Source organism: Vanellus vanellus (assembly GCF_965231255.1).
Source record: "Vanellus vanellus genome assembly, chromosome: 5".
In the NCBI taxonomy this organism is placed as follows: domain Eukaryota; kingdom Metazoa; phylum Chordata; class Aves; order Charadriiformes; family Charadriidae; genus Vanellus; species Vanellus vanellus.
In genome coordinates, this window is record NC_138910.1 from 68,706,685 (window position 1) to 68,729,887 (window position 23,203).

Genomic DNA, 23,203 nt, shown 5'->3' on the forward strand with positions numbered 1-23,203 from the left:
GAAGTTATTTAATTATTCTCTTAGTAAGCTTTTGTGAATGTTGTTTTCTAGATTTTAAGCAGTAATTGAGGTGCAGTCATTTCAGTGTATCCCGATTTAAGTTTTCTAAATTTTTTAGCTATTTTTTTCCCAGAAACTGCTACTAAATAGAAAATCCTGACTAGATAAAACTTTTCTTTCTCAGCTTGGTTTCTCCTCTTGTGATATTTACACATTCTTTTTGCTGTGTCTGAAATGCTCTTGCTCTCCCCAAAGGTGCTTAGGCACAGCAGGGTTTGTGTCTTTCCTGCTGCAAGTAAAATAGGGTTGGTTTAGGAGAAAAAAAATTAGGGGAGACAAAGTGTACAAATCTGAGGAAAGACTGACATTACTATTTTAGCCATTCCTGAAACAAGCTATACAAATGTTCTTTACTTATGAACTGGTAAATTAATTAAAAATTTTGAGATTAGACCTACTTCTGATTGATTCACTGCTATATTTTGTTTCAGGCTTTTTTCTGTGTTTTGTATTTTACCAAAGTTACTGAGTTATGGGATTTTTGTTGGGGTATGTTGTTTGGTTTTTGCAAAAATCTGTCAAAATCTCTTTACTTTTGGTGTCTACGTATGTGTCTTTCCTGTCAGTTAAAGGGATCTGTAGGATAGGCCATGATATAGGTTTAATTAACAGAGAATGTACCAGAATATTAAAAACAGAAGAAACTGCGTGGCGGGGGGACATGGGCTGAAGTTAGTTGATATTTGAGCTCTTTATGGAGGTCCTCTCTTACTATTTCTAGTGCCATTCCTCCTATGGCTAAGTAGCAACTGTTCCTTTTTGCTCATTCCTTTCAGTCATTTCTCTCTTGCATTTTCAACTGTTTTCCTTGCCTTCTTGTTTTTCCATTCTTTATTTGTCCTTTATTATGACAGTTCTCTGCTGTTTCTTAAATTAAGAAATTCCACTGAATAATTGAAAACTAATTTGATTTAGTTATCCATATAATAGAATTTATGATACTTCATCTAACATCATTGTAGCAATATCTTTCATTATTGAATTTCACTCTAACTAGACATAATTAATCTCTTCTCCTCTTAATGTGGCTCAGTTTGTATTTTGAGTTGTCAGCTTAGTGGGGAATTCATTTTCTGCTCTTACAAGTATGAAATCGTAAGTAAGTTAAAAGTAAAGAAGACAATTTCCGAAGGCTTTGGAAGTATATAATGTAAATATAGTAACTGTGTAGAAAGAAAGATGTGGAGAAACCTGTCAGCTTGTGTTTCACATCATAAAATTTCTGAATTGTCAGTATGAAAATAAGTTCACTTCTATGAAGTCAACAGAATATGAAGAAGGATTCAGTAATCACTATTCTGTAGTGATTTATGGTGCCTCCATAGTACTAGATGTTCTTAAATTAAATGCGATTCCTGGTATGTTTTTTAAAGTAATAGTTGTTGGGCGTTGGCATTGATACCCAAACTCTGGAGACAACTGAAAGCATTGTGTGGCTTTTGGATCCATAGATTTATTTCTGTCTTTCAATATGAAAAAGGTTTCACTTCCACTATAAACAAGGTAGTATACATTGTTTTCCTTGGGTGAAGAATAGGTTTAATGTGAACTCTGGAAAGCATTTCACTGCTATTGTGTAGATGAAGGTTATTCGGGGATTTGGAGCCACTGTAAGTTTTGAGTTCTGCTAAGTTGATTAAAATTAAATAGCAGAAATAATTGTTTTTCACTGTGTATCTAATTCTAAAATATATTTGACAATGCATTTCACAATTCATTAGTTGTAGTAATATCTTTCACTACTTGTTTTCTTGTGTCTCTTCAAATATCTTCAGAGGTTTGAACACCCTCACACATGACTCTTGTGAATTCATTTGGTTGCACATCATTAGTGTGATCCAGTGAATCACTTAAAAACAACCAAGAAAGATATTTTACATTTGAAACCTAAATTAGCATTTTGCATTCTTAGTTACTTTATAGTATACTGTTCTTTATGTAGGACACTTGTAAAATTGATAATTGCTTCTTAAACAATCTGTTACTCTTTATATGTCCTGTTGCATTCTTTTTAATTTTTAATGAAATATTTTAAAAGTTTTATTGATGCCTTTGTCTTTTTCTCAACAGTTTTCAAAATCTTGTTAATGTGATGGCATAAACTAGTAAAAAGGCATGTGGATTACATCCTGGATATCAGCAATGGTGATTGATACTATTTGAGTGGTGCAGCGAGAGCCTATGAAATGTCAGAAGTTTATATTTCTTCTAGTTTTGCAATGGTAAGTGTTTTACATTTTGTACTAAGTAAATAATAACTTTTTAACTTGTAAGGTGTATTTCTTTAGAAAGTAACATACCGGCAAATCAGTAAAGATTTCTATCTTACATATTATTCTAATGCCTGTCGAGTTCAGCAGTAACTCCTCACTGAAGTGTACACTGGAATTTGGTTTAATTTATTGTATTGGTATCCATTTGAAATGTCAGTTACTTAGCCTTAATGTGTGCTAGCCTTAATTAGAACAACCTAGGTGAAATGGAATATCTAAATGACCCTGTTTTTCATGTTTGGGTTCAGCCTCAAATGAGATCACTCTTCAGAAGGTATTGAGCTTGTGTGTAAAAGGGGAGAATATACAAGCAAGTTTATCCATATGGAAAATAGGCATAAACAACCATTTTAGACAACACATAGTTAATTTTTTTTTGTCTCTTCAGCTCAACTGCTCATTTGCTGTTTGTTGTATTATTTATATATTCTCTTAAGACAGAGGTCATTGGACATCTCACACTGTCTCCCACTTTGGCCTGCATCATTACTTTTAAATGGACAGAATGGAAGTTAGTATGATAGCAGTTCTTTACCTGTATATCCAGGAATACAAACAGTGCACCTTTCCAGCCATCCACGTAAGGCAGCGGGAATAGCTAACAAGCAGGAGGGTTGTATCAGCCCAAGTACAGCACAGTTTTGAGGACACTTGAAACTTCCACTTTGTAATTGCCTTTTCTTAGTTACACAACACGATGTGCTGTCTTATACAGTTGTATCTAGACGTATATGACAGTTACATAAGATGATGTGCTGTCATATACAGTTGTATCTAGAGCTATACCAAGCAATACTTTTAGAATACGTTACTTTCATAAAGAAATACTACTTGCATTATGAATACCTAAACAGACATTATAGTAATTACTATTAGTTGTCAAACAGAATTGTATTGCTTAAGAGGTGTACTGGTCTTGTCCATTCTCCCTTTTCTGCTTTAGGACCCTCTGACACCCAAATAGCAGATTTGTGAGAATTTGTGTTCTTTTTTTCCTCCCCTCTCCTTCGCTGAAGACAGAAAACACCTATTGAAACAATTTTCCTCCATTTGTCATTTTCAGCCTTTCTAAATAATGTGTAAAAGGTTTGATTCCATATTTAAAATTTTGTCTTCACATCATATGTCAGTTGAACGGGTTTGTATAATGTGGAATTTGGATAGATGGAAAAGGGAAGGTATGCCATTATGTACAAATGTGAATCTATTAATTATCATGCATATTATGACAGGTTTGTGGTGATATGCAGTTTGACACATTGAATTTTTAAAGATGAAATGCATAGAAGGATAAGACTGAACTGATTTCTGTTAAAAATGTTATTTTGAGATTGGGCAAGTCGAGTACTCCTACATTTCACCCTGAAATCTGAAATACAGACACTCTCAAACCGGATGTTTTAAACTTAGCTTTGAGTCTGAATTTACTTAAGTCTGATGGAGGTGATGATTCATCTCACCAATGGTATGATAAGTTTTACAATGGAGAAGGCTTGGGAAACGCTCTTCTAGTACCTCAGAGGAGATTACTGAGAAGATAGAGCCAGGCTTTTTGTTGGTGTAACTGATGCAAAAATAGGGGGGGGCCGACCTGGGTCTAAGAAAAAATATTTTCACTATAAGGACAATTTAACACTGGAACAGGTTGCCCAGAGAAGTTGTGGAATATCTGTACTTGGAGGTTTTCAAGAAGCAGCTGGACAATATCCTGTGAAACTAAATCTGAATTTAGTTTTGATGTTCATTTGAGCAGTGTTGGACTAGATTGTCTCCCAAAGTCCTTTCCAGCTTGAATGATTTTATGATTCTGATTCAGGCATTTTGTTTTAGTTCATTTTTACTATTAATAACTGTAAGTATTTTTTTACTGGTGGGATTTATTTTTTTTAAAATAAGAATCACAATTCTGTTTTGTTATTTATCAGCGATTTGTTTTTGTTTTAAGCAACAGGTGAGCAAGCAAATACAATTTTATTTGTTTCCTTCTTATTATGTGAAACCATGTAACTGGAAGCTGTGGGATATTAAGAATGTGATTTGATACCTCTCATTTGACCAGACAAAGAGTAATACCAATACATTATATAATATATAAAATACATTAAAATAATGTGTTTTAGTAACTGGAGCCTAATTTGAACATTCCAGCCTTATGTAAATATGGACAACATTCATACACAAGTACTAAAGCCAGAACAACCACATATACCAAGTCAGCTACTTTGTAGCTTAGATGGAAAACTTTTTTAATGCCCTAAGAAATACCACAGAAAGAAGTGGTATTAATATATTGCATAGGCTTATTCAGTTTTACTTGGGTACATTTCTGACAATACGTTCTTCAGATTTGCTATGTCTGTAGGTGTTTTTTAAATGTTTTTTCTGACTGTTTTGTTTAAATTTTTTTAAGGTTTCCCAATGAGTGGATCATGATGAACGTACTTTAGGGACTTGCCATAGTATGGCTGCTTCTCGATCTACTCGTGTTACAAGATCTACAGTGGGTTTAAATGGTTTGGATGAAAACTTTTGTGGTAGAACATTAAGAAACCGTAGTATTGCTCATCCAGAGGAAGTTTCACCCCATCCTCAAATACGGTCAAGGTCACCAAAGAAGAGGCCAGAGTCTGTGCAAACTCAGAAGGGAAGTAACGGCGGAAGAACTACTGATTTGAAACAACAGAGCGCTCGGGAATCATGGGTGAGCCCTAGAAAAAGAGGGCTGTCTACTTCGGAAAAAGATAATGTCGATAAACAAACTGTGGAAAACTGTGAAAAAAAACAAGCAGAGCCTGTTTCACCAGTTTTGAAAAGAATTAAGCGCTGTCTACGTTCAGAGGCACCCAACAGTTCGGAAGAAGACTTGCCTAGTAAAACAGAGAAGGAGTCATTGGAGCATAAAAGCTTAGTGTCGGACAATGATGCAATCTCCACAGGGACTAAGCGAGCTTGTCGATGTCTTATATTGGATGATTGTGACAAAAGGGAAGTTAAAAAGGTGAATGCCTGTGCAGAAGGATTTAATAATTCTGCAATAGTTGACGAGATCGCAGGTTATCAGACTGTCAATGGAGTTGGTGAGAGAGACTCAAATTCTCTTAACTGTGATGACTGTCAGCTTGATGGGAACACTAAGCAAAACAGTGCTGGTTCCTGTAAGCCCAAGGACAAAACAGTAGCCGAAAATGGAAACTCATTTGCCCATTCTTCATTGTTGCTTAATAGCAACAAGGAGGACAGTGTTGTAGACCATTATGTGCCTTGCACAAACTCTCAAGAACAGGTAAAGTTAGAGGACCACAAAATAATAAATGACTGCTTGCCTGAGGAGCGTGCTAATCAGGCAGATGAGCCAGCTACTGGGTCCTTTTCTGAAATCCAGTCATCTTTGTTAAGGGATTCGGAGGAGGAGGTAGATGTCGTAGGAGATAGTAGTGCCTCTAAGGAACAGTGTGCTGAAAACACCAATAGCAACCCGAATACTCATCATGACAGTGCATCAATCTCAGGTGAACCTGAACCACATTCTTCAGTGCTGGACTGTGTTTCAGCTCAAATGACATCTATGTTGGAACTTCAAGAACACAGATATACATTGAGAACTTCACCACGAAGGGCTGCCCCTGCCAGAAGTAGCCCTACTAAAAATAACTCTCCATGTAGAGAAAACGGACAGGTTGAGGAAAATAATCTTAGTCCTACTGAAAAGAATGTACCTGTAGGTATTAATAATATCAATGGATCTCCCAAAAAGTCTGAAGAAATTAAACAGAATGAAAAAGAGAGAAATTGTAATACGGGAGATCATGGGAGTGATGGACTAAGAAAGCCACTTTCTGAGGGTAGACTTGTTGCTGGATATGTACCATCTGCCAAAGAGAGTGCCAACATCCACACTGCAGAGGATGATGAGGAAGAGCCTGATGTGTATTACTTTGAATCAGATCATGTGGCATTGAAACACAACAAAGAGTATGTGTAACTATGGTAACCATGAATTCTGCTTTTGTTTCTTACCAGAAGTATATAAATTAATACATATTTAAAGTACTTTCAAAAAAATTTAAGTGCTTTATAATTTTCATACTTTTCAGTCTTCATTTTTCTTCCTTGTTTCTACCCCAAACAAAATTAAACTCTATTTAATATGCAGTATGGTACAGCAATGTGGTTTGTACATTTCTAGCAATATGAATTCTTTAGTCAGAAATGGGTTGGGTTTTTTTTTTTTTGACACATCTGTTACCTCTTTTCTCTAAAAAGCTAGCTAGAAACAAACCCAAAGGAATTATAACCCTTAATTAGGGTTCAGTTATTTATCAGCATATCCAATAGTCACAGCACATACAGCTTATGAAATTCTCATTCTGTTGTACATAAAATTTAAGGTTAGATAGCTATTTTCAGAGTGTCATGGGAAAGATCATTTTTGTGTTAAGGAAGACAAATTGATCAAATGCAGCAATTTGAGAACTTTCTTCAGACTAAATTGTGTCTACATTGCTGTTTATATTCATTAAATGTAAATATATACATGTTCTAATTATTATTAGAAAAGAGCACTAATTGTTTTTTATATTTATCATCTGAATGTCTGTAAGTAGAACTATGGTGATATATTTGTGGTAACTGTGAAAGAGATTCTTGAAACAAAAGGGCAATTTTCTCAGTGAAGAAAGTTTATGTGGAAAAAATTTGTCTTCAAAGGATAGACCAGGCCACAGATTTTATTCATGGTCTTTGTAATGCTGTTTTGACTTCTGTGTTTTGCTGTTTAGTAGATGGTTCTACATTTTGTTTTGAGTACTGAAAGGCCAAACGCAGATGAGTGGAGTTAAACCACCGCTAGTAGTTTCTGTAAATAATCACAGCACAATTATTATGAATATGGGGCACAAGGTACAGATGACTGTTTAATTCAGCAGAATTTTGTGGGTTTTGGTATTATAGTTGCATTATTTTTATAATGAAATTTTGTTCAATATGGGGTATGAATAAATTATTTTAATCATACAAGCTATGATTTCAAAATAATGACCAAATATCTGCAGCTTCAGCCATCAGTCCAAAGTGTATGGACATTTTTCGTGGTAGATAGAGAGAAGATCGCTGTTTCCTAAATTATAAATAGGAAAAATTGACTGTTGTCTTTTGTTGACGTTTTTTAGATGTTCTTGTATGTGTATGTAGGATGACTTTACTAGCTATGTTAGTACAAAGATACATTAATACTGTATCTTTTTTTATCATTCTTTATTAGGAAAAGAATGATAAAGATCATATCAGATTTTTAGATGTAGCCTCAATTTTTACGTCTTTCAAAGTAAACGTCTGAAATGCATAGTTTTAAAAAATCAAAATCTGCAATTGAATATAAATCTTGTAAAAATAAAAGTAATTTTTTTTATTCTTACAATTAAACACAGATCTGAATTGTTCTTGAAAAATGTCAGGATCATGCCCTAGAGTTAGCTGTTGAATATACCCATTTGTTCTGGAGATATGACCAGTTGTTCAGATTGGCAGCCTGTTTGTAGTGCTTGTTGGGGAGCTTTTGAAATTGCAACTAGGACTTGGTAGCGTGCTACTAACTTGCTGCCTGAATGCAGAATTCCAAAAGAAATTGCTGTTATTTTCATCTTATCTGATATTTACTGATTTTTGGTGGCAAAAAAAGTCAAAGCTAGAATTCTCTTCTAGATCAAGAAAGAATAATTTGTACTTTTCAGAAGGGAAGCATGCTGCTGAAGGTAGCATTAGCTGAATTTTTTTTTCCCTTTTAAAAAATGTTGATATAATTGGAAGGTTTGTCAGTCTTTTTTTGTTGTTGTTGTTGATATTTGCAAGAAAATAAATCTAGTGTTCCGATGGTTCCTCATGATAATAGAATGCTTGTAAAGAACTGAAGTCTATATTTTGATATTTGAGTGCAGTTGTCCTTTATCCATAACTTTGTAGTTCAAGACTTAATCCAATGCAGTACACTACATCCTTTTTCAAATTTTAAAAATACCGAAGTACATTAGAGGATACTCGTAATTCATATGTTACAGTTCTTGAATGGTGTCTTAATTATACCCTTGTTTAATATCACTTGGTGCTTATTTTCTAAAATGTTAAACTAAAAAAAAAAAAAAAAAAAAAAAAGGTTTTAGCAGACATGTTTTCCCTGGTTAGTCAGATGCAAAGAATTCCAGGGTCCCCATGCTGTCAGGAAGGCTATTTGCTTTGTCTGTGATGTTTCTGGCTAAGCAAAGTATGCTGGTCTTCTGCTTATCAGATCTTCAAATGGTACACAGCTTTGTTTTTCTGTCCCTCATCAGTTTGTGATTAAACTTGTCTTTATGGATGACTTTTTCTCTGGTTTATATTTCTATTCTTTTTTAGAAGCAAATTCAGAGAGACATTAGCATCTTGGCTAGGTTGAGGAGGCATTTCTCCAAGAAGCCATTAATATCATTCTTTGGGATTTCCACAGTGGGGGGCAAAGGCTATATTCCTGTGTTGTAGAAGCAGTTTGATACATCTGTAAACTTTCATTATTTCTTGTTATATTACATAGCTTGATGACATACATTTTGATACAGCTGATTTTCAGTCCCCAACAAATTATTGTGACATTGATAAAATATGAATATACCGAAACCTTCAACAGCTCTTGATAACACTTGCTATAAGAAAAACAACTAAATGTATATTGTGGTACTTTTATTGAATTTTGTTGCTTTTTGAATGTTGTCGTGTTTAAACAACATTCATATATGAGTATTTCCGGGAAAACTGGATGATATAATAGGAAAAAGAATGATAACCGTAAGCAAATTATGGAATATTATTATCCAGAGAGAAAGCTGAAATGATGGATGTTCCACAACGTCTGTAATAAAATAGATCCCTCCTACAAACACAGATCTGAGATCTTTGAACAGAAATTTTATCACAACATAGACGTTCATGTAGATAATAACAGACTGACCTAGGGGGTTGTATAATTGTAAAGTATTGTTAATGTTAATTTTTCTGTTATTACACAATTTGAATTTTTGTGTATCATGATTTCTCTCAGAAAAATATGGTTTGATGCATATTTGAGAATTTTGCTTATATATTCTAGCTCAGAAACGTTTGCATTTTCTCTTGAGATATTTTCATCAAAACTGAACTTGTTGATTTAAATCTTTTTTACACTGCTTAATTTTATATGCTGTGCTTAGTGTTTTGCATATGTCTTCAAGAGTTTCTCATATCTCTTTGCTGTATCTTTTTATAGTTTAATTCTTTCTTATGTTGCAGTACCTTACTTAAATTTTATATCTTATGCAGCATTTCATCTCAGTACATTTTTCCCCTTTGCCCAGTGTTTCATATAGTGCCATTTTTTCTTTTCTTTTTTTTTTTTTTTCTTCTTCCTTTTTACTTACTCTGGTTGGAGATTTGCAATGTTTGGCAGATATTAGGTTGCATGAGGGAAAATATAATGCATCATACAGTGTATTTCTAGGAGCCTGTAAATTGTAATTAGCTTTATAGGGACCGCGTAGGCCTGTAGGTAAGCCCACTGCAACATAAGAATTATGCGTGAGCACTTGCCTACAGGCATTCAGTTGCAGGAGTTAGGGCCTTGCGTTTATTCAGTAAATAGTTATTTTCCTGTATCTTTTGGTTCATTTATTGCTTTATAATATTTAAAATCATAATAGCTGTACTGACATTTAAACTGAAGACAGAGTAAAATGAAATATTCTAATACATCTCTTAAAATCCAGTCTTGTGAGTTCTTACTGTGGGTCGTGTTGTTGCAGGGGCCTTGGAAAGACAGGATCATGCAGGATAGTACAATGAGATTTAGTATTTAATTGACAATTCATAGTAATACCATTAATGTCTTTGGGTGCACTTTTAATATTATATGAATGTGAGAAAGAAAAGAAGCATCTGTGGCATTTGCTGTGGTTTTGTAAATAAAATACAGTTTTTTGTGTTTTATTCAGTCACAAGTGTTGCTGCATAATGAATCAGATTAAAACAGTTCTCTCTAAAAGTTCATCTTACTGCACTCGACTTGTTAGAATAGGGTCTGGTGGACCTTGACATACCAGTATTTGACAACTGCCCTAAACAAAATCTTCTTAAAGTGTAACTCTAACGTAATCCTGTAGCAGGCTTTTTCACTAAGGTGAACTTCTAATTTTACCTGCACCATGTTTTTTCCTTAACTGGATGACAATTAATATTAAAAATTATACTACTTTTCGTTACTATATTTTAAAATCTCCATGTCTATCTTCATATATATCAGGCAAGAATAAAAACAATCAGTTTTGTAATTTATCCCCATATGTTCAGATATATGTCTCAGAATTAAGGTTAAGTTTATCACACAGTATGGATTTATTTCAATGTACAGATAAGTCAGGTAATCTAACATGCATTTGCAGTGATGTCACGTAGCTATGAATAGCTAATACTATAGAATAAATTGTCCTATATTATTTTTAAGGACACCTTTATCTCATTTTCCTCTGAGACATACATTTTAGTCTGAGGAATCTTTGGTTGTTACGTTGTTTCATCTTAAGGAATAAAGGGAATTGATACAAATCAAGTAAATCAAGTTACTTTTTGTAGTAGCACTTTTAATCCATACTGGGGTCAAGAATGTTACAAAAGAGCAACTATTTTGTATACATGTAACCTCTGAGTACTTTATAGCATCAACATAGAAGACTTGAAGTATACATTTCTAGTGTTGAAGAGTAATAGAATTTAATTATTTTTTAAATGTGTATGTGCCGTATATATTAGATTACAATGTGTTTTAATTCATCCTTTGTTCCACACAAGAGTGGTGTGGCACACAGCGATATTACTCTTAAACTACCTATTAATGTAAAACTTAATCACAGGGAAAATTGGTACGTTTTTTCAGAGTGGAGTTTCTACCGTCTGGTAGATTGGTCTGTATTCTTAGTAAGTAACAAAAAATTAGATCAGCTTTAACTAAACATTTCACGTAGAAGCTGAAAGCTGCAACTAGTTCATTTGCAAAATAGAAGTATAACGAAAATCAATTAGAAACATCTATTATTAGTTTCTGATCAACTGCACTTTGGTATTGCAGGTAGTTGTGTTATTGAAACATGTTGTGCTAGTGTAATAAGCATACAACTACATTTATTAATGAAATCCTTACTATATTTTACAGCAGCTTAAAATACTAAGTATTTTGAGAATTGTTTACTGCCAGCATTGTTATGTTATCATGTTTTATAAGATCATTTATTTTTATAAATACTTATCAATGGAAAAGTTATAAGTGATGCAACATTATTGGACTAAAGATTAAGGTTTCGTTAAGAGTATCTTTGTAATCGTAGAATAATGTTTTATAATTACATAAACTATTCAATAAACACCAAATAATAGAGTTCTTAATTTGCAAGAGATAATGCCTTGGGCATGTGCTGCATCTCCTTTTCTCTCTTTAGTAATAGGCTTACTCTAGGAGCCATTAAATGTCAAGTAGATTTGTCAAATTCGTTTTTCATTCTCTGAACATAGTTATCGTACTGTCAACACCAGTACAGTCCTAGTGAACAGCACTATCAAACAATCCTCATTTAAATAACGCATTCTGTGGTAAACAATGTTTGATTTCTTTTGAATTTGTGTTCTTCAACTCTCTTCTCTCCTGATTTGCCCGATACCTGCTTTTCTGTCTGTGATCTCACCGCCAAGAGCTCTGTGTCGCAGCACCCTGTCCTGGAAGAGGGAGCCTGAGCTCTCCAGCGCAGAGCTGCTTCCCTGCTGGTTGCTTGGTAGCGTGTGTGTGTGTGTGTGTGTGTGTGTGCTGATGGATGGACCGGAGAATGGGAAGAGTAACAGCTGAATTCTGCTTGCTTTTCTCTAGTGGCGACAGTAGTTACAGTCTTTCCCCCTTTCCAAACTGACAGTTTTTAGAGAACATACAGGAACTCAACTTGTCTTTCCAACTGCTTTGATCAACATGGATCAAAAATCATGGGGGAAAAATGCACAAATTTATGAAAAAGAAAACAACACCAAAACCCCCAACAATCGCAGCTAACTAATACAAAAAAAAGTAGAAACTGGTTCACCCACTTGTCCATTTGGAAATTTTTACCATTTCTAAGGATACTCACTAGTAAATTAATCTAAATATGTATTAATAAATTATAAAAATTATTTTGAGGTGTAGGAAATATCAGATGAAAAAAAAAATCAAGTGCCTTAGAAAATTCATGGTCCCGATTTTAAAAAAGAGAGACAAAACCAAGAAAAAGATGGGGTAGTTAGGTGTTCACGCAGCACAGCTGTGTGGAGAGTACGGCTCTGGCTGTGTTTTTGGCTATGCACACAAGGGACGCTTAACCATGTTTTACCACTTCTGCTTATGTTATGCTGGTTACGCCAATGTAAAGCATGTCTAGTGGGACAAGGAATAAATTATTTTAACATAATTGCCTGCTTGGTAGGGATGTACAAGCATTCCACTAAATAGTAGTAAGCTTAGTGGTGCCACCAAGAAAACAAGCACATAGTGAGTGACATTTGCTGTGAGAACGTGGGTATCTTTACTCTTCAATTTTAACTAACCTAGCTTGAAATAATACCTCCATTGCCAGTTTTAAGTATTTGGTTTGGTCTTACATTAAGTTTTGACAGCATCTCTGTCATGAACTACAAAACTGACTGGGAGTATCTTTTATAAAGGAATTGTATGAGCAGTGTATATTAATACTTGTTTTAGTCTCATCAATAAGTTCTAATCAAGTTTGGTACTAGAAAGGACTTATATACTATTTTGAGAGGAGGAAAGATCCTACTTTTTGCTTTCCTTTTAAATTTTGTTCTTGGTAGGAATAGCTAGCTGATTTTTAATTTTTCATTATTGTGCATCTTTATTTTGCTTTGCATAGTTCAAGGTGAAGGTGTGCTGTTGCTTTGTATAACAACCTTTAGAAGTTTTATGCTTCCAAAGTCAAGGACCAACTGTGTTTGTCCATGGTTTATTACCGTAGTAAATACTAATAAAAAGATACATTTAGCGCATTTTCTTCCTTATTTCTAACTTTTCTTGCCCTTCTTTACCCAAAAAAGATTGTATGAATAATTCTTTGTATTGCTCTTAGAACATTCAGCTTCTCGTGATTGCATATCCTGTTCTTGTAATCCAGTTATAGTCTTCAGATATTACTGTAACAGAATAATTGAAGGAATGTGTTAATTTGTTCCTACGGCAAGAATATACACCTGAATAGTTGGGGGGGGTTCTTCCTTGGCTTTTAGCGAAAACCTACATAAAGTCCAGTAATCAGTGTTGTCAACTTTCTCAGATTTTTTTGTTCAGAGGATTTCTGTACAGTTGGGGCAATTTCATGGTAACATGGGTTGCTCCTGTGTTGTCTCTGGAAGAAAGCCCCTTCTGAATGGTTGCTTTCCCCAGCATCTTTTTAGAGAAGAATATGTAAGTGGAGATACTGGAGGAATCTGTGTGGTGTTTTCTCTCGGTAATGGAATTGGGACCATTCTCATTAAAGATGATGAGAAGGAAGGAGGAATAGTTGGGGGTGTGCTGTCAGTCTTTCTTACTGTGCCCCTTGTGAGGAAAACAATTTTACTGTCATTTCCTCATGTCACTCCAAGCCTTGAAAATAGAGGAATGACAGGGACCTACGTCTTCCCTACTAAATGTCACTGTCCTGCAGGCAAATGCTTTTGAAAGTGCTGTTAAAGGAAGACCAAAAGGCTGTATTAAAGTGTTAACTGGGGAGGACTGATGAATGATGTTTTATGCTTTCATGTTGACAAGACTGAAACAAGTTAGATGTTTGTTCAGAGGCACAGAGACCTAATTGCTACTAAAGATTTTGAAACCTTGATGGAAATTTGGATATTTGATGAAAGTGCTTTTGTACAGCTAATAGTAAATCCTGCTGAGTGTGGTGGACAGCTCTTGACAAGAATGAAGCCCAGAGAAATAGGAGTTGCTGTTCTGTTTCTGGGGCAGAGTTAAGGATTTAAGAAAGGAAGGGACACCACAAGTTACAGCCAGTAAAATACTGTTCAGATGCTTGAAATACAATGTTTGGAGCTGTGAAAGTTAGAAGAAAGGTGAAATTAGAGTGGAAAGTTGCTTTGTTGCATCCGGGCAAAAGACTGCAGTAGGGTTGTCTGTTTTGGTTTAAAAAAAGTGTGCTTTTCGGCTTAGTTCTGTTTTGTTTTAAATAGGTGTGTATTATAGCCTGAGGCTGGCATTCAGAAATTGCAATTTTTGTTCTGCTACTGGCACAGTAGACTTGGAGAAAACACTTAAAGTTTACTTCAGTCATTTCACGTATAAAATGGAGATGCAGTTTCATTATTTACTTATCTCAGAAGTTTTTCTAAAGGTCTGAAGTATGAATATTAAATATGGATAAAGTACAGTAAATTACAGTATGTGTAAAGAGGTTAAGCTAGACTGGAAAACAATTTCATACTGAGTTGCAGAATTGGCTATATAAATAGATTACTTTGGTCATGGTATGTAAGCATTAGGTAAGGAAAAACCTACCACATGCTGCTTTCTTCAGGTGAAGGTGCTTTTATAATTCCTGACAGGAGTTGATATATGCCCTTAAACTCTTTTCTGTTTCTGAAGGGACAGCAAAGAGGGGCCACTCTTCGTCGGTCTCTTCTGCTTCCTCATTGCTGCTGTGTGTGTTCTACAGGTCTAGCATTGAATCCCAGCACTATTCCCTAGTGCAGTAACAGATCTTTTTTGAATCTCAGATGCACATCAGAATAATTTGCAAGAAACTGTACAGTGTCAAAATTACTGTATCATGACACTGTCAAAGATTTCAGGCCAAGTTAAAAGCTGGGAGCATTACATGATATTTCTGAACTGAAGCAAACAAACCAACCCAAAACAAAACAAAATGCTTCTTTGAAATGAGAAGATTCTGTTTGATCTGACTTAAAGATTTCTCCAGGAAGCCAGTCTCTTGCTGCCTGGGGTTTCCCTTTTCCTGCAGTAATTTGCAGTCTTATAATATAACGTGTTTAATATCCAATTAGCTTAGTATCTAATAAGGTGAGGGTTTTTTTCTGAATTGCTGTTAGTAGACCAAAATCCAGCGATGAATGACCAAGCGTAGGAGAGCAGGTTTTAATCTGTACTTTGCTAGAGTGCCAGTAGATGGCAATAAAGCAAAGACTTGCTCAAATCCACCCGAATACTGATACACACCGATTTTGTGTCACAGCCCTTGGAAATAAAAAAAAAAAGTTTGTTTTAAGGTAGATATTTTTTCTACCGGTATTTTAGCCATGTTTTGTTATGAGAAGTGTATACTCCTTCACTTAAAACAAATCCTACCTACACAAGAAATAATATTACTAATATAAAATTTAAATTATAGCACACACGTTTTTACCTTCTAATCTCCCAAATCGATGTCACTATACTTTTTATCATATTGAGAATTATATTCACACAACTGTAGAAGTGCAGTTAGTTTTGGGAGTGGTAGTTTTTTGAGTGATGATCACCAGCTGCACAGCATTATAATAGTCAAGAGAGGATAAGTCACTTCATTTTAACTAAGGATCAAAGTACATGTATTTGCAAGGTACCAAGTGATGACTGTGAGGCAAGTAGTTTATCAGGTTACTTTTTTTATTTCAAGTAATTTCTGTGAGCATCCAGACAATAAATTACAGGGAACACTGTATGCTAATTTTATTATCTAAATTACAAATAATCTCTTGCTACAGTTTCCCATCGTTAATAAGTGTCACCTCTGTCACCTGCTAGCTTTATAAAACTATTTTATATACTGTCAACTTTTAAAAATTGTGTAGAGTTGCATGAGTGACCTAACAATGATAAATATTTAAATAAGGGAAAAAATTATCATTGTGAGAACAATGCAAGTGCTTTAAATCTGTATGTGGTTCATGCTAAAAACAAGTAATAAACATTGAGCTATGTGTCTGTAAGATTGTCTGAATACTATGAGAAACTTTGAGGCTATCAACATTGATGAGTTCATATATATATAAGTAAATGTAGAATGTTCATTATATCATTACTTCAGAGGTGATTATATAAGGTTGAAAAAGATGAAATAAGGACTAAACTTTGGACTGGCAAGGATCTCCTTCCATTTATTTTCATTTGAGGGGAGAGTAAAAGTAATACTGCTGTTTCAGAGTCTCTAGCTTTAAAGGTGAGAAAATGCATTATAATTATGTTGTTATATTAGGTAAGGAAAGTCCAACGAATAGTGTACAGTAGTGTTTTGAGATACTGGTTGTGAGTTTCAAGTTTGTGTGTAAGTTTACTTTGGATAAAGATAGTTAAGATGAAATTTCTTCTCTTTTATGGATAACACCAATGGCAGAAAATTTCCTTATGTGTTCTTAAGTGTTTGAGCATTAAGAATTTGTAGGGGGCTTGTTTTTAGAGGAGGCTTGGCATTTTTGGGGTGTTTGGTGAATATTACCAACAGCCAGCCACTTTTAAGTCTGCCCCTTACATTGTCCAATGGGACAAAACTGATGCTTCACATTTATTTACCACAATTTAACTGAAAAGCTTCGCTTATTTATTTTATTACATCCGCTAATCTGAATTAAATACCTAAAAGTTAAAATCTTCATTTTGTAGTATCGGTTTCTCACATCACTCATTCACTTAAGGTTTAAAGTACAGTATGTTCTTCTCTTGAAGGGAGAAGAAACCTTCAGAAACCACAGAGGGACTAGCCTCTGTGACTGAATGACTCCTATTGTAATACTGAAATGAATTTATTTTAAAATGCTGAATAATGTGGCCTCTTATACAGGCTAGCATTGTCATTCAGTATAAAAAATAAGAGTAAACTTAAGAAATGTGCTATTCTTAAGGCACATATGCTCCAAATATATATAGTGTTTTCTAAAGCTCGTTGTTAGTTCCTGATGCAAAGAAAATAAAATCTGTGATGTAACTCTATAAATAGTGTTATCACAGGATGGAAAGAATGGGGGAAAAGAAGCATCTTGACAGTAGATCTCGGAAAACTGGATCAAAATGGAACTGGGTCTCCCTAAGTTACTAGCTACACTATTTTCTAGTCTTATCACAGACAAGAGAGGAGACTGCTGTCCCCCTCGTCACTATTAGAACAAGGCTCGTGGAAATGAATGGTGTAATAACTAATTGCATATGGCAGGACTTCCAGAAATATGGCTCTGCTCTGTGATAGTTATTTTATGGAGCAGTCCAAAAGAGTGAAGTAGTTGTCGCTGCAGCAGCAGAACTGAATCAGCTGGAATCCCTGCTTCTCAGTAGCAATCTTTAAGAAGCGGCTTTCCTTTTTTTTAGTATTGGTCCCTCAAAAACCCATTTTAATCAAGGTTTAGCAGCATCAGTTTCTATACCATACTGAATTATTTAAGTGTTCATCTGGAAGATTCCTGGCAATTAACATGATTTAAGAAACTACAGGAGTGTTTTTCAATACTGGGATTGTAGAAACACGCAATTACATTTTGTAAAATGAAAGTTTTCCTACATAGAAAACTGTTTTGGGTTTTGTATGTGCAAACAATTTAGTAATTAGAACTGAGAAAAGTGTAACTTCAGTGTAGGGGATATCGCTGACTGTGAGTTTACTGAAATTATGCGTTTTTATTTGTATGAGTTTGTTTTGTTTTGGCAGAAGATGTGAGATAATTTTCCTTGGTAATTCCTCACAGATCTTTCAGAGAAAATTATGTAACTGTAGCTAGATAATTTAGAGATGGTTGCTCATTGAAGGATGGAGCCAGTTTTGCAGCAGACTAGTGAGCAAGGTTCCGGGTACTCTTTACCTTCATTAGGCTTTTTCGGTTTTGGAGAATGTTAGTGCAACTGCAGGAGGTAGTTTGAATCATAATTGTTGTGCTTATTTACAAAGAACCTCGGAATATGGATGATAAAATTGTTAGCCACTGCTTTTTTTTTTTTTTTAATAGTCTTAGAAATTATGCACACAATGTCTTTTGCTTAACGCGGCAGAAGTATTATGTTACTGTTTGAAACTAGGAAGCCAGAACAGACAGGGTCTTCAAGAAACTGCTCAACGTGTGCGTGGTTATTTGGCTTACTGCTTTTTCAGAGAAATACTTGGCTTTATTACAGTCATGTAGCGCCAGAGAACTTAAGGCCTGTACAAACCTGTGAAAACAGTAGTGATTCAAAACTTAAAAGAATGTATGAAGACATTATAATACAGTTGGATAAAAAGTCATGTTGGAATTTAAAAGGACATACAATGGTTTGGAGAGAATGCAGTACTGCAGCACATCTAAAGTACCTGAATGTTGAATATGCAAACTATATATTTCAGGGTTAGTATTTTCAATTTTTTCTTGGCAATGTAAGACCCAAAAATGCACATTTTTGTGGATTTCAGTACTTCCGACATTCACTCTTATTGCACTCTTACTCCTGGGCTTCAGAATATATATTCATAAAGACTGAATATGGAAGTTAAAGAAAATAGCTCTAAGTTAATACAGTTCTTTAGTGGAGGTGAAAAAAAGTGCCAGGAAGTCTTTTTGAACAGTTTGCTCAAAAACCCCTTTTCTCTCTTGAATTATTACATGATAATAGTGCTGTATAGCCACAGATCAACGTCACATGACATGTGTTTGAATGATGCCGACATTCTTGTGATATTTTATGTATTTCCATGAAGACCAGAGGTATCGCTTCTGAACCATTTATCTTCACGTCTGTGGTTGCTTCAGTGAGGTCATGTGAACGTTTTAACAGGGGAAGTAATTGGGGTTCAATATTCTTGTTTTGTTTGTTATTTCTCCCCAAATGTAATTTCGTCTCTTTCCATTCAGGCATAATTATTTAAGGGCACCTCATTAAGATGATTACTCCCCTCACTTTACACATGTATCATCATTAAATTAGCACTTTGTCTAAATCACCATTATTTGTTGCTTTTTTTCTACTATATAAGTAAGTGTTTTAAATGAAATTATCATTTCCTTTCAATTTCGTTTGGAAAAGCAATCATTTAAATACAATTTGAATAAATGAGGTAAAATGGCTCAAGAAAAGAAAGGCAAGTATTTATTTAGCATCTTCTTAGATACAAATTTTTGTGTATGTTGTTGAGCCTCTGTTACCGTTACTAGAGTTAACTCCAGAGTCTTGTATAGAAGTTCTGGCACCTGCTGATAGAAAAGGCTTTGTGTTGTCCAGGTTAAATATTTCCCCAGGTATCATCAAACTCTTCTGTGTTGTTGAAGCTGCATCTACGTCAAACACGTTAGCAGCCTGCCTGTGTTTCATTCCTCTGGAGCGTGCAAGGCAGGCTTCTGCATGAGCAGCGCGGTCTGTCTACCTGAGCATGGACAGAGGTTGCCCAGCACAAAGTTAGGCAGTAGTCAGATGCCATTTGTAAAAACTAAATAGAGGTCTTAATTCTATATATGATGATTCCTGTAAGCCTGTAACAATCTGAACTGCGCTATTGTCTCAGGCCAATTTTGTTGTGCCTTCACTACTTTTGTAAGTTATTTCTGGAGTTCATTTTTTGCCTTTTCAAGAATAGCCCAATTATTTATCTCGCTTTGTGCAAAGTTATTTTGTTTAGAAGAAGTGGGAGCACTTTTCCAGCAATGGAAATCTTCCACTAGTATTGCAGTATTAATGGCCTATTTAACAAGCATTTTAGGTCTTGGTTGCCTATAACCTGAATGTGTGCAGACAAGTTTAAGTAATAATAAATTCATAACAGAATTGTATCCTACTGTTTTTAAACAAGCTCAGTATTTTTGTTTCAAACTTCAGAACGTATGTCTATATTTTATGTTTTCAAATATTACATTTGAATGGAAAGAAAATTACCCTTTTTCACGGGGAGGCAGCAGTTTAATGTCTAGGTAGAAACTTAAATATTTGATGGTACAAAGCCTGTGTTTTGCCTTGAGGCTGTTTACTTCCCCCCACTTAAAGCCCTACCCACTTACCAGGGCAGTCAGCTGAAAAATTTGCATTAGCTCAGTAACCTCTGGATCTTTTTTGTAATACATGTGGAATTCGGCATGTTAGGCTTGTCTTTGTTTTAGCAATAATGGAATAGAAATTTTACTGAAATAGTGTAGTAGTGAATAGAGCTTACCTGATTTTAATATACATTAGGCTGCATTTTGTGCTGAACTAAAATACAGTTGTAGTATTAAATGTCAGAAAACGTTTTCGTTAAAAAAGTTGATACATAATAATTTCCAACAACATGGGCCATGAGTAACTACATGATTCAGAAACTGAAGTGGACAACTGTAACTATAAATCTAATTAAAAGTATTAAATATCATTACCTATTTTTTTAAAGGCTGTGTTACAGTATTGTATGAATTACTGCCTCTGAGTTGGCTTTATGGAAAACAGTTTGGGAAGCATACGTTATTTGGTACAAGTAGAATAGTCACCTCAGTGACTCTCAAATGTATCTTTTAAATAGAAACTCAAAATTGTGTGTGCATCTGGGATGGCAGGTTTGAGGGAAAGCTGGCATTTTCATTCAACTTCTGTATTCTTAGAGGAATATCTTTTGCATGTATTTATTCTGCAAATTACTTATTCCTTGGTTTATCGTTACATTTTGTAAACGATTCTCATATTCTGCTCGAAGGTGAGGCTTATATGAGATGTCATTCCTGTCCACCCTGTGGGTGATTGAGCAAAATGTTAAAATTCTGTGGTAGAGCCATTTGTATTGGGGTAGAAGGAAGCTGATTTTGAAGTGGAAGAGAAATTAGGTCATTCTGTTTTTTTTTTTTTAACTTTGTAAGCAAAGCGTTTTGGTCATAGCTATTGCAAATATGAATAGCTTGTCCCTGATACCATATTGTTTTAGCTAGTATAGCATTTACTTTTAAAGGAAATCACTGGGGGTTTTAAATATTTTCTTAATGGGTTTATATAAATTCATCTACTACATAAAATAGATTTGATACAGTTTTTTATATAATTCAGTAAAAATGTCAATGAACTGTTTTAGATAAGCTATGAAATCTGGTAGATACTAGTAGATAATCATGGCTGATATTTAGATTGGGGAGCTTTCACTTTTAAAGACAAATTTAGTGAGATGTTTTCCTTTGTCTCTGTAGTTATCAGAGACTGCTACAGACGATTGCTGTACTCGAGGCTCAACGTACTCAAGCAGTTCAAGACCTTGAAAGTTTAGGCAGACACCAGAGAGAAGCACTGAAAGATCCTATTGGATTTGTGGAAAGACTCCAGAAGAAGGTATTTCAATGGGCTTTTCTTAAGTCTTACTTGGATTTTTATTATTATTTTTAATAACTAGTAATTCATCATCTATAGAAATCAGAGAATTCTATATACTTGCATAAACATTATGAGTTTAAAATCCTTTCTCTGCTGAGCAAAAATGGCCCTTATTAAATCTGTAAGACATAGGTCTTCAGTGATTTTATTAGGTATGCTTTCTTTCCTTTTTTTGGTATGTAGAAATGTAATCTTTAAATTTCTAATTGTAATGTAGGTATTTTGAGATGACCTGAAGTCCACAGGTGACTGGAAGTACTTATAGTAAGGCATCAGATCAAGAATTAGTAACATTTCTCATTAGAGAAATTTGTGCTATAAGGGAATTTGGTAGGATACTTTTTAAAAGCAGGAAATGTAGTTCATAGTCTAAAACCAAAATGAACGCTAGAAAACATACCTGAGTTCTGGATAACATAATAGAATATTGTCTGATGGAGGAGAATTAATTTTGATAGGGAAACATTTTCTTTTCAAGTCTTAAAAAAATTGTAGTAACGAGGATACTGAAAAAATGTTTAAAGCCTGAATACTTTCTTGCTGCCATGTCTACCATGGCAAACACACGACCTTCTAGTCTGATAGCAACACATTGTATTTCAGTGAAGAGTGAGGTGGGTATTTTATGGTGCTCTTTTCCTAGGTTTGTAGAGACCTGGGTTTAAAGAGGGGTCTGATATAAGCCCAGTGGTCTCGGTAGTTGTCTTTACATTTTGAGATGAATTAATAGCATGCACGATGTAATAGTGTTGCATTTGGTAATTGTTGTGTGGGGAAATACTAATGGTAGTTGAAAGTATCTGTGTAGTTTTGTCTCCAAAACAAAGGAATGATATTCTTAAGGTTGACCTTTAAGAAAAGGCCGAAGACAGCAAAATCAGTGTAAAATATACTTTTTTATTTCTTTGATGGGAGGAGTTTAGGTTTATCAGACAAGAAAACTTCGAGTCCTGTAGTTTTCCGTGTTAAGGTACAGATCCTCGGCAAACACTATGTTTAAACAAAATACAAGACTGTAACAGGAAACTGAAGTCAGACACACCTGATTTCAACTGTGAAATACAGGCTTTAAAGTTTTATGCTCAATAAGCCATCAATGATTGTGCCGCTGCATATTTTATGCACTGTTGTGTATTATTCTTGAAAGATAACTTTTCCTTAAAAAGACTGTTGCATGGCACTTAAAAATTCTGATTTTTTAATTTTGCTGTTACCTAAAAAGCAGTATCAGGTTTTCATAAGTTTTCAGGATTCATAGTTTTTTGTTTGGATATACAGCAATTGTGTTAAATATTGGTTTTCACTTTTCACTCTTTTTCAGGTTGATATGGGTCTTCCGTATCCTCAGAGGGTTGTTCAGCTCCCTGAGATTGCCTGGGACCAATACACCACTAGCCTTGGAAACTTTGAGAGAGAATTCAAAAACCGAAAACGTAACAGTAGGAGAGTGAAGCTGATTTTTGACAAAGGTAAAAGGAAAGCGAGCATATGTTACAAGAAAGAAATTACCAGTGTGGAG

The 23,203-nt window shown here is 34.7% G+C and overlaps 1 protein-coding gene across 1 annotated transcript in view; it reads left to right on the top strand.

Annotated features, from left to right (window-relative positions):
* Positions 1-23,203, top strand: part of ZZZ3 (zinc finger ZZ-type containing 3) — a 60,221-nt gene that overhangs the window by 20,052 nt on the left and 16,966 nt on the right. The window contains exons 2-5 of the mRNA XM_082483784.1: positions 2,131-2,282; positions 4,744-6,305; positions 21,504-21,642; positions 23,006-23,153. Coding sequence (XP_082339910.1) covers positions 4,795-6,305; positions 21,504-21,642; positions 23,006-23,153 — 1,798 coding nt within the window. The 5' untranslated portion in view covers positions 2,131-2,282; positions 4,744-4,794. The remainder of the gene's footprint in view (positions 1-2,130; positions 2,283-4,743; positions 6,306-21,503; positions 21,643-23,005; positions 23,154-23,203) is intronic.